This window comes from Sphaeramia orbicularis, chromosome 5, assembly GCF_902148855.1.
Source record: "Sphaeramia orbicularis chromosome 5, fSphaOr1.1, whole genome shotgun sequence".
NCBI classification, from domain to species: domain Eukaryota; kingdom Metazoa; phylum Chordata; class Actinopteri; order Kurtiformes; family Apogonidae; genus Sphaeramia; species Sphaeramia orbicularis.
The window spans coordinates 24,026,862-24,038,938 of NC_043961.1; the positions used below are offsets into that span (position 1 = coordinate 24,026,862).

Below are 12,077 nucleotides of genomic sequence, written 5' to 3' on the forward strand. Positions count from 1 at the left end.
CAAATTAACTTTTTTCGCTCTAAAACATAGAGAAAAGTTTGGAGTTGACATTATTTCTATATTATTATGTTATTATTTTACTGGTTTGGCCCACTTCAGATCAAATTTAGCTGAATCTGGCCCCTGAACTAAAATGAGTTTGACACCCCTGGATTAGATGATTATGCACATTAAGATGTAAGACTGGGGAATAGAAGATCCTTCATACCCACTGTTTTCAGAATCCACAACACCTCAATATAATGACTCATTCTTTCTTTTTATTTTCAGCATTTCTTCAAAACTACCTTAATATTATATTTTAACACCTTAGTCTAATAATTCATTCTTTTTCTTATATTTTCAATACTTTTTAAACACCATTTTATTTTTAACACTTTTTTTTATTTTAGCACCTTAATCTAAGGATTCATTCATTCTTTGTATTTATTTTATTGATCTTATCAAAAAAGTAAATTTCCCTCTGAGGATCAAAGTTAATCTGTATCTGTATTATTTCCTATTAGTCTTTGTTAAAGGATGGCAAAAAGTAGCAGAAAACATCCACTGGTTTTAGAAGTCAGGATTTGGATGTAATTTATGTTCAAAATAAGAAATTAAGAAAATAATGAATTCCAGAGGCTTTATCTACACTGTAAACCCGGATTTTGTATTTACTAAAATGCTTTAATTCCAATGTACTTAAATGATTTCAGTTTTATTCCATTACTATAAAATGTTCAGCATATTCTGCTAATTTGTAGACATAGTTGAAAGTGTGAAACAGTTTCAGTTGAATGGATTTAAATCACTCAGTTTTAGTCATGACCTCACCTTTTTATCTGTGCATTGCATTGTGGGTATTGGGCATGTTTGTTGTAAATGTGTTCTTTTTCTGTGCAGGGGTTCAGTGGGGTTGTGGTGTTAGTGTTAATTTGGAATGGATGTGTGTATGGCAGTGTTTATTGGCCTTTTTGTGTTTTTTTTGTATTTCTGTAGAGCTGCACCATGAGTCACAGCCATAGGAAGAACTATAGATTTACTGTTCATCTGTAAATATTTATTGTTCAATGGAAATTTTAATGCTTTGTCAAATAATAAGTTAAGATGTTCAATAATATTGGTCCACCAATATTATCTGCCCAATATTGGCATTAAATGTATTATTGGTGAGTATCGTTATTGTTTCTTTTGCCTATTATAGATTCTGATAAAATAATGCCTTGATTTCGCCGGCATTTACCGACGTGTAAATGAAACATTGTTTGTAGCTGAAAGAAAAGTTCAGTTTTCAAAATTGTACAGTAGAGTTGCCACACTGTAATAGACTCATGGAGGGAGGGAGAGAAAATAAATAAATATGGCATTTTTCCACAACTTAAGTTGAAGTATGTATTCTTTGCACAGACAGTGTTTACATTTTGAAAGCCTTGCTGCATTTGAGAATGCATCCAATGGGGCATCACAATAAAATTAGGCATGATGTGTTAATTCCATGACAGGAGATATGTGCTGTCACCTAAAATTAGAAATTAAGCATTGGACAATATCGGCATATCGGTTTTTGGCAAAAAAGCCAATATCGGACATCCCTAATTTTAAGCATGTCCTGTACTGGCAAATTACAATGAGCTTACTTCCTGCTTAACTTCCATCCATGCTACAATATATTAAGTTAAACAATTATACAAAGCAATTTATATTGGAAAAGAGTTTAATATAAATCAACTTGGAATTGAATATTAGTGATGGAACTTTTGGCTCTTTGAAGGGAGCCGTTCAATCACTAGCCGTTCACTGAAAAGAGCCGTTCAAAAGAGTGGCTCTTTTATGTTTTTTTTGCATTATTTTGAAACACCTATGTTTTAATGACTAAATAGGTTACATGTGATGATTGACATTACATTTTAAAGGTGTTTAATTGGTGCGGCAGTAAATGTTATCTTACCGTAAAAAAGAATAGTTAGTTCAAATGTGTGGGCTAAATACATGACATGAAAGGTGACATTAGGCAAATGCTGGAATTTGACCAAAAATATCACGGTACATTATGTGGACTAGTCTGTAGCCTAAAAATGAAGAAGAAAATAAAACATTTTCTTATGAAATAACATTTTATTCTCCTCTAAACAAGAACAATAAATGTGTGTAAACATACGGAAAAAATTGCACAAAACACAACCGTGATTAATCACTGCAATTGCAGTACTTAAATACCTAAAAAACTGTAGTGCAAATAAAATACTTCAAGTAACATTGTAAAATACCTGATATCTCTAATGTAAATATTAAAATGATACCACATCAGGAGTTCTCTCACTTCTACTCTGTATAGAAAGATAAGGGATTGTAGAAAAATAAATAATGTCTTACATCTTTTGAACATTATAAAAAGCTGTATGTATGATGTACATACCGGTTTCGACCAGTCTTCCAGCTTCACCTCCTCCAGTATGCTCACCTCACGCCTCAAACTGTTGTTTTTTTCCTAACTTCTTGCCATGAGACATACGCAGTGCACTCTTTTTTTTCTGCTCAAACATTCTCCTCCTGCCCAATGCCTCCCCAGTGACACTAAATTGACAGGCAATCGGACACTCCCTCCTTAAAAAAAATAAATAAATGAACGGCTCTTTACAAAGACTCGGTTCCCATCATTCATTTCAAAGAGTCGTTCAAAAGATTCGATTCGTTCGTGAATGTCACATCACTACAAAAGAGTTTAATATAAATCAACTTGGAATTGGGTCCAATGAACTGATGATATTAAGTCTAATGATGATTATACAAGCAGCGGACATTGTAACAAATCTTAAGTTAAATGCACTTGGCATTTAGTGTGTTGAACTTAAATTAGCAATTCCATTCAAATCAAGCATTTAAGATTAATAACTCAAGTTTTCATTACTCATTACTTACATTTTTTAAGGCAACAATTTACCTGAGATTTTTTAAGTAAACTCAACTTTTTCAGTCTTACAGTGTACATGTATAGTGTTCTGTGTGAATATAGACCAGTTTTTCTTCTCCCTCATTAAAAAAAAAACAAAAACATAGGAAGTTGAATTAAAAAAAGTGTTTAATTTAAGGATATTCCCACTTGTGTTTGTAAACCACATGTTTAATGTTTCCTACAGACATCCTTCTTCTACCTGGTTTCACCTCCTCAGGATCAGGACACTGGGTGAAAACCGGGCTCCTCCGGCTCCTGGTGGATTCCGGGGCTGTGGGATGAGGATGTTACATCACTTGCAGTGCAGCCAGACGCCAGCAGCAGCATCCAGCTCGGAGGTAACGGCGCGCACAAACCCAGCTGGCCATATTGTGCACCAGCTCCTCACAAAACGGCTGCGTCACATCCAAACACCCGAGAAAAGCGCAGGGACAATAAAAGCACCACAGCGGGGGAAACAACACCGTCTTTAAACGCAACTGGGCTGAGCTGGTAAGTGTGTGGATGCGGTGGATGATATTTTTCACGGTGATGTATCAGTTCCATTATGTCGAAGCCTTTGCGCGTCCTCTCATGCGCTCTTTTTTTTTTTTTTTTTTTTTTGGTTAACAGGCTTTCTCGTGGCCCACAAAGGCAACGCGCTTCATCGCACAGCACCTTTTATTCCATCTGCACTGATGTTAAAATCATCATTTAACATTTAACCCCCCCCCCTCTCTCTCTTTGAATGATTCTTAAAACCGCACTGATCAGAGAATAATCGATAAAGCCTTTTGTGATACAAGGAGTAATAAGCGATTGTTGACCCCCCTCAGGTTGGAGTCTATCTCACAGGGAAAATGGTAAAACTGGGGAATAATTTCAGTGAGAAAAACAACGGGAAGGTGGTTTCTGAAGACGGATTTGACACCATCCCCCTCATCACACCTCTAGATGCCAGTCAGCTGCAGTTCCCACCACCAGACAAGGTAAGATGATCATTTTTGGCCTTTTTTTCTACATCAGTCTCAATCCAATCAAAGCAATTATACTTGTGTATCATCCATCTTCCATCATTACATACCTTAGATTTCTTTATTTAGGTAATTGCAGCCATTGCAGTCTATGTGAACTCTTCCATCATCATCATGTGTATGTGTGTGTGTATGTGTGTGTTTCAGGTGGTGGTGAAGACAAAGGCAGACTATGATGGTGAGAGCAAGAAAGGAAAGCTACGATCTCCTAAAATTGCTGAGTTCTCAATAAGCATCATCGAAGGTGTATCCGAGCGACTCAAAGTAAGAATAACGTCACTGCCACCATCCACATTTCATACATCATCCCATTTCCAATATCGCCCTCTCTCTCTCACACACACACGTGTACGCTGTTGGGCTGACTCCTGTCTCCCTGCAGCTCAGGTCATTTGTCACAGCCGTCATAATATCCCCCTCTCCTAGTCATGCTTCGCTCAGGCCACCTTCATCCACCGTGTCCCGCTGCCTGTCATCTTGTAGGGCTACACAGGGAGACATAATGCTCAATGATTCACTTAACCCCGCCCTGAGACACTCATTAATTCAGCTGCTGCCATGGCGATGGCCTCCAAATGGCAGCATCTCTCCTGTCTCCCTTAATGCCCTTCTGGCCTGCAGATGCGTTAAGCAGTTCACACCGTATGTAACATCTGAAACATATGCTTTTGTTTAAAAAAAAGGTGAGGAAACATTCTTCAGTAAACTGCAAATATAGAAGACAGAAGCCATCCTCTGGTTTTCTGTTGGTTTTTTGTTTTTTTTTCTCGATAGGAACATCATAAGTCAATATGGAATCATTTGTTTCTGTTTTGATCTGGTCTACTTTGATATTAGATACAGAACTCACTGTTTGAAATGTGACCTCAGTATCAGGATCCATCGCTGTAGATCAGTGGTGTCAAACTCATTTTAGTTCATGGGCCACATACGATCTGAAGTGGGTTGGATCAGTAAAATAATAACAGTGAAAAAAGTGAAAGTACGAGTGTCCACGAACAACCTGAAATTTCTAAAGAAAAAAAGGTGGATTTACTCATTAGCATTACAACTTATAGACTATAGTGGATTTAAAAAGGCACAAAACAGATAATAGTGTTAAAATTGCACTCACTTCTCTTAAGACATTTCATATTGTTATATTTATTCAGGTTATTCACATTTTTGTCAAGGGATAGTTTATAAATGGAAACATTTTCATGTAATTTTCCTTTATGTTTACTCTTAAACAATGAGAAAATTTAGAGATGTTATTATTTATACGTTATTATAATAATATTTTACTGGTCTGACTCACTTGAGACTGAATTGGTATGTATGTGACCCCTGAACTAAAATGATTTTGACACCAGTGATTGGGTTCTTGGGTTTGATTCCAAAACCAGTCGATGGGGGTGGGACCTTTCTGTGTGGAGTTTGCATGTCCTCCCCGTGTCTGCGTGGGTTCTCTCCGGCTACTCCGGCTTCCTCCCACCATCCAACGACATTCAGTGATAGATTAATGGGTTAATCTAAATTGCCCATAGGTGTGAATGTGAGAGTGATTGTTTCTATATGTCAGCCCTGTGATGAACTGGCGACATGTCCGTGAGTAATTGGGATAGGCTCCAGTGACCCTAGTGAGGATAAAACAGATTCAGTAATGAATGAATGAATAAATTCATCCCATGGGCCGCATTGGATTTTTTGTTGAGCTGGTTTAGAGTTTGTAATGGAAAATTGTATGTTAACCTTTGTCCTAGTAACTAAGACTGTTTTGCAGATGCTGCATGTAGGTAGAGGTTATGAACTTTTTCTGTCACCGGTAGCTAACTATGTTCAGACATAGAGGAAACACTCCAAGAAATCAACACATGTGGCTTCTCAGAAATGGTATTGTGCATCCTCCTATCTGCCCAGCAACCACCTTGTATAAAACCTATGTGCGACCTTTTTTCGACCAGCTCCTCTGTTCAGACTGCTGACTGTACTGTCACACTTGTTCCTTCTGCTGCAGAATAAAAGACAATACAAAGACAAGTCAACTCCAATCAGTCAATTTCTCTTCTCATCCTATATAAAGGCAATTTCCATAATAAGTTAGATCACAAGTCTGAACTATATTGAATAGAAGCCACTGATACCTTCAAATTATGGAGGAAATCTATTTCAGTATATATTTACATGACAACCACACCACTCCTGGCTCCACATCCCCATCTAAACACACCCTTGTACATTCATTTACGTAACACTTTTCTGATCTGCTTTATCCTCTGGAGTGTGGCAGGGATGCTGGAGCCTATCCCAGCTACCACTGGGTGAAGGGTACACCCTGAACGCATCGCCAGTTCATCAAAGGGCTGACATTTACAGACGAACAACCACTCACCCTCACATTCACATCTACAGTCAATTCAGAGTGACCAGTTAGCCCATTAAGGTAGGGCTGCATGATTGTGGCCAAAAATAAAAGTCTGATTTGTTCCACTAAAAACTCGATTTTTGATTTCTGGATAAAACTACAAAAGACAACAGAAACTGGCATGTCATAAGACTGCTCAACAAAAGTTGAGGGGGTGAAGTGAAATATGGGATGTGCAATAATAGGTGTAATAGTGACCCCTCCATCGTGCAATATTTCTTTTTTATCTTTACTAACTATTTATTTATTTATTTATTTTAGTGCAGTTTTTAATATTTTATCATATTTCTGGGTTGTTTTTAGTTGGTGTTTTTAGGATTTTTTTTCTGCATTTTTATTTCGTGCAGTGCATTTTGCTATTTCATTCTTTAACAGCATCTGGGATGTTTTTATTGAATGACAATTAATAAATCTGAATCTGAATATGAATGTCATTTTCGTGTGTAGCCCGCAATGCAACACACTGTTCCCACTCTGGTGTATGACAATGTTTGAGGTGCTGAAATTAGTCGGTTGTGCTGCTGTCGTTGACTGCACCAATTCCACACAAACTGACTTGCTCTTGCTATTTTTAGCCATGAACTTCTCACTCTCCTTAGCAAACACCATTTGTGTACTGGTGTGTGGAGACCAAAGACTATGGAGACTGTTCTCACAATTTGGAGGAGGAGCCTACGGCAGCCAGGAGACACGAGAGAGATGAAATTTGATTTGACGATTCCCCTTTTTTAAATAAAGTCCTAATTAAATAATCCGATTTTGATTTAAAATCAACTAATCGTGCAGCCCTACATTAAGGTGCATGTCTTTGGATGGTGGGAGGAACCCCACCTTCTAGCTATGTGATGATACTGTTAACCACCATCCTTGCACATAAGTAGCAGCTAATGAAGTCCATCCATCCATTGCATGACAAAATGCCAGAATTCTAAATGCGCATGTGACATCTACAGGTCAATTCAGGGTTTGACCAGATTTCTGACAATCTGAAGCAAAAGAAACCAGGTCTGACTGAGCAATGAGTCTGAACCGAGTATAAGTAAATGAACGCAGCCTTTGAGAGCTTTGTGTTGCTTTCCCTCCACAGAATCAACAGATTAAACTCTCTACAGGGTAGGTCAAGCTTCCTTTTGCTGCACAGCTTTAGTTCTCAAACAAGACGTGGTCTCTGAACACAGCTGAATACTCCCATCGCTCCTTAGAAGTGCTGCAGGCATCCCTTTCATGGCAGACAGTTTCTCTTATAATCTCTTGTTACTTTGCTTTGTACATGTCGTACTGTCAGCTCAGTTGCTGGATACACTCAGACAGATTAAAAAAACAACACACGTCAGTTCATGTTTTTTTATAGATCTTAACAAACCTGTGGATGCAGCAGAAAAAAAGTGTTAACAGGTTTTATCATCACTGCATGCATGAAAGTTCAACATTTCGAAATGATGTGTCGTTGCTATGACTTTAACACACAAATATAACACTTCGCTGACATTATCCAGTTTCTCCACAAGTACCCGAGACGAAATAGCACCTTCATTTCACCTTTCAGTCATAAAAATAACTTAAGTGTATCCTGCTGCTTAACATCTCTGGCAATAATGAGACTATTTCTCCCACACACACCTTGTCTTGTCTTGTCTTCCACCCACATCCTAGAAACGCTGTTACATAAGTCCCAAGGGAGCAGAGAGCTGGGCTGTACAGATGGTCACACCAGCCATTTCCTGATGAGTAACTGTATGCAAATATATTCTGCAACCCCGACAAACTGCCATACATTCAACAATTTAAGACACACAACTTGTATCTGAACTTCATCTATTGTTCGCTGATGCATCTATTCTGTGGACATTTTTACTTTATGTACTATGACCTTGTGTTTCTGCTTCACCTGTGATTCAATAACAGGACCAATCATCAGAAAAACCTTTATTTCTCCAACCATCTGCTCATGTTCTTTTATCTAGACCAGGGGTGTCAAACACACGGCTCGTGGGCCAAAATTGAGCCAACAAAGGTTCCAATCAGGCCTGTGGGATGAATTTGAGAAATGCAAAATTTAAACTGATATTAACAATCAAGGATGTCAAAATCGTATTAAATCAGAGGCCACATACAGCCAGATTCAATCTCAAATGGGTCAGATCAGTAAAATACTATCATAATAACCTAGAAATAATGACAACTCCAATTTTTCTCTTCATTTTAGTGTAAAATTACATGAAAATGGGTTAGGGTTTGTATCCTTTCACAAAAATGTGAATAACCTGAACAAATATTAATGACCTGAAATGTCTTAAGTGTAATTTTAACAATATTATGGCTGTTATTAAATATTTTGTCTTTGTAGATCCACTGTGATCTGCAACTTGTGATGCAAATGTGTAAATGATAAACAGAAGAATAACATTGTTGAAATTGCACTTACTTTTCTAAAGAAATCTAAGGTTGTTTGTGGTTGTTCATGTTATTCACATGTTTTTAAAGGATAGTTTGGAGGTGTAAACATTTCCATTATGTAATTTTACTTTTTTTACTGGTGCGGCCCACATGAGATCATTTTGGGCTGTATGTGGTCCCTGATTTAGACGAATACAGTGGGTTTATGGCGTTTTCTGGTGCTGATGCTGGAGCTGCTGTGTGTGTCCTTAAGGTGACCTTGCTGGTGATCTGTGCCCTGGCCTTCCTGGTGTGTGTGGTGTTCCTGGTGGTCTATAAAGTCTACCAGTACGAGCAGCCGTGTCCTGACAGCTTCATCTACACGGTAAAACCTCTGTCCTCTGATTGCTTTTATTGTAACATTTTTTTAAAAATTTTCTGTCAGCATTCTTTTCTGCAGATGCAACTTTCACTTTGCAACAGTTTATTTCATTGTATAAAAATGCTGTATGAATGAGGGTTTCTTTGTGCATAATATAGCAGTGAAGTGTTGATGCCATTGTATTTATTTATTTTTTTTATAAGAATTTGCTGCTTGCAGGCCTTTGCTTCAATATTGTTTTCTAGGGCAGAAATATTTGACATTTATGGGACTATTTTAGTTTTCCACATGAATGAAAGATTGAAAATATTTTAATATATACATTTTTCCAGCACAGACATACCAGTGAAAAGGCAGATGCAATTTTTTATTTTTTTTTATTTCCCTGATACAGTTCGGGGAACAAATAACAACAAAAATGAAACAAACACGCAATACTGTTGCGATTAGCTGAATTATTCTTGTAAAAATCTATATTTTTCACAATCAGAGGATCAAAAAAGTAAAGTTCCCCTCAGCGATCAAATAGGTTCATCTGTATCTATAGCTCTAATAGTTGTGTTGGTTCCACATGGAGATAGCTTTTGGGTAATATTTTATTTTCATTATAGTTTTGTACTTTTATGCACAAAGCTAGTGAATTTGTACAGGTATTTGTTTGGTAGGTAGTAAATTATGCTTAGCTCGTACTAGGGTTAGGCAATGTATTACATTAATTCAACTAATTGGGGTTCTTCTTTCTGAAAACTGAAAAAAAAAAAGGCAAAATTGAAATTATTTCAAAAATTGCAAACTGTTTGTTTCTAGTAATGTATATGTCAGAGTGCTTTAGTAAATGAAGAGTATTTAGTTCTTATAGTTGGAAAACTATTCATTTAAATTCTAAATCATTCATAAAATTGAAAGAAATTTTTGACAGATTTAATTGTAAATGTAAAGCTCTAGCTTGTTAAGAAATTGGTTTTTCATTTGACGTTTTATCAAAAGATACCTCACTCATGTCAACCATCCCTTTTCTGTTCTCTGAATTACAGTTTCTCATCATTTTCTTGCCTCTTTGTTTTTACATGTTCTTAGTTCAGATTGACTGATTTCTTCTTTTCCTCATCCTTGGAGCAGCAAGGTCGCTGCATGCCAGCAGGAATGTACGGCAACTATCCCCCTCAGGGCCCTGGGGGGCGCGGACGCCTCTTCACTCTCATCAACCACTACAACATAGCCAAGCAGACCATCACCCGGTCAGTATCACCATGGATGACGATCATGTCTGAGGAGAAGGTCACCCAGCAGGAGACGGAGACGGCCCAGAAGCTGGCTTAACCCACCTGGTACCAGGAGGTGGCCTCAACCGCCGCAGAAAAATAAATAATACGGTTGTGCCATTCAAGCAAACCTCAGAGTCCTGTGGCTTTCTGTGGGGTCAGATCATCTGTTGTTGCCTGAGGTGCTACACTGCCTTGTTGATGTAGTTTGGTTATCTGACGTGTGCTGAGGCAGGGAATCAGTTGAAGTAATGGTGGCGTTTTCAGCAAAGTGAGGCTTACAGTTGAGCGGATTCCTGGTTTGTTTGAATCGCATATGTCGTTATTTATTATTTAAACAACAAAACAGAGTGGCCAACGTGTAGAAAAAAGCCACAGCGATACAAACACTGACACACACCCACTGTCTTTGTACATACACGTGTAACAGACTCACTTTAGTACTCAGATTGTGAAATGACTGTGAATCATCTCATGTCTGCGGCGCTTGTTTAAACGCACTCGCACGCACGACTCTAATAACAATTTGCTTTGAATCTCCTTCTTTTTCAAATACTGACTGCGCATGTAAGACCTTCTGAGAGCAGCGAAGGGTGTATTTTCATGAAGCAACAATATTTTGTGCATATTGCCATTGCGGTCATCTGTGTCCAAATATTTTACTGTCATATTGTGAATAACTGAAGCTTGACAAGGAGGACACCTTTTAACCAGCGATTAAAAAACTATTTAAAGTTACGTTGTTCTCATTCAGCCCATACTGCTCTCTGCATATAGTGCTGTAAGGAGTTTTAGTATTTGACGCATCAAGTCTTTTTAACCAGCATTAATGATTGTCTCCATCCTCATTTCAACTCTGTGAACACCATGTGCTTTTTTTGATGGCTATACCCGACTTATTTAGTGGTTACTTTTCATTGCATAACTTTTGTACTTTCTGTATTGAATGTTTTTGCATTGCTGGTGAAAACACTGTATTGTGCAATGCTTGGCACCGATTAATGTCACCACAGATGGCTAGTGGTAGCCATCGTAGACACTAGACTTAGGTTGATGTAGTGGAACAAACTGACAAAAAGTAGTTGCTTGTCCTGTTGCTTTTTCCTGTATGTCATTTAACTTAAATTGTCACAAAACATGTACCTTTTTCAAACAATGTAATGATTACCATTAAAGTGCATTTGCTACATAAAAATGTAAAATGAAAAACTGAAATAAAGTGCCCACATTTCACACCAACATCTAAGTAGATTTAATGAGCATCAACATCATTTCCTCATTATATGTTTAGAAAAAAAGTCATTACTTCTAAAATCCCCAGTGCAAAACATAAGGCTTGTAATTGTTCAAATTCGCTAGAATTAAGACGGAAGGGACGATTTGCACTGAATATACATAAATCCTCATAAACTGTGACTCAAATCTTCTGTCGACTGCTTTCTGCTGCTCCTGATGCTATCTGAAACCCTTGACATAAATATGAAATTTATGAACAGTCATAAAATCCCTGGGGTAAGAGAAAGAAGATACAGAATACAATTATGAGTATTGCTTAGTTTTACTAGACTGTGAGTGGTCAGTACAGTTTTACTGTGATATATGTCAAATCAACTGTTCTGCTGCACATAAAGTCGTGGAAAAAATTATGAGGCCACCCTTGTTTTCTTAAATTTCTTGTTCATTTTAATGCCTGGTACAACTAAAGGTA

At 37.5% G+C, this 12,077-nt stretch overlaps 1 protein-coding gene across 1 annotated transcript; it reads left to right on the forward strand.

Moving 5' to 3' along the window:
• Window positions 1–3,232: 3,232 nt before the first annotated feature.
• On the forward strand, window positions 3,233–11,608 carry LOC115419030 (neuronal vesicle trafficking-associated protein 1-like). Its single transcript, XM_030133639.1, has 5 exons — window positions 3,233–3,424; window positions 3,748–3,900; window positions 4,093–4,209; window positions 9,000–9,110; window positions 10,227–11,608. The coding sequence occupies exons 2-5, from the start codon at window positions 3,772–3,774 to the stop codon at window positions 10,425–10,427; spliced, it is 558 nt and encodes a 185-aa protein (XP_029989499.1). The 5' UTR covers window positions 3,233–3,424; window positions 3,748–3,771; the 3' UTR covers window positions 10,428–11,608.
• Window positions 11,609–12,077: the final 469 nt, after the last annotated feature.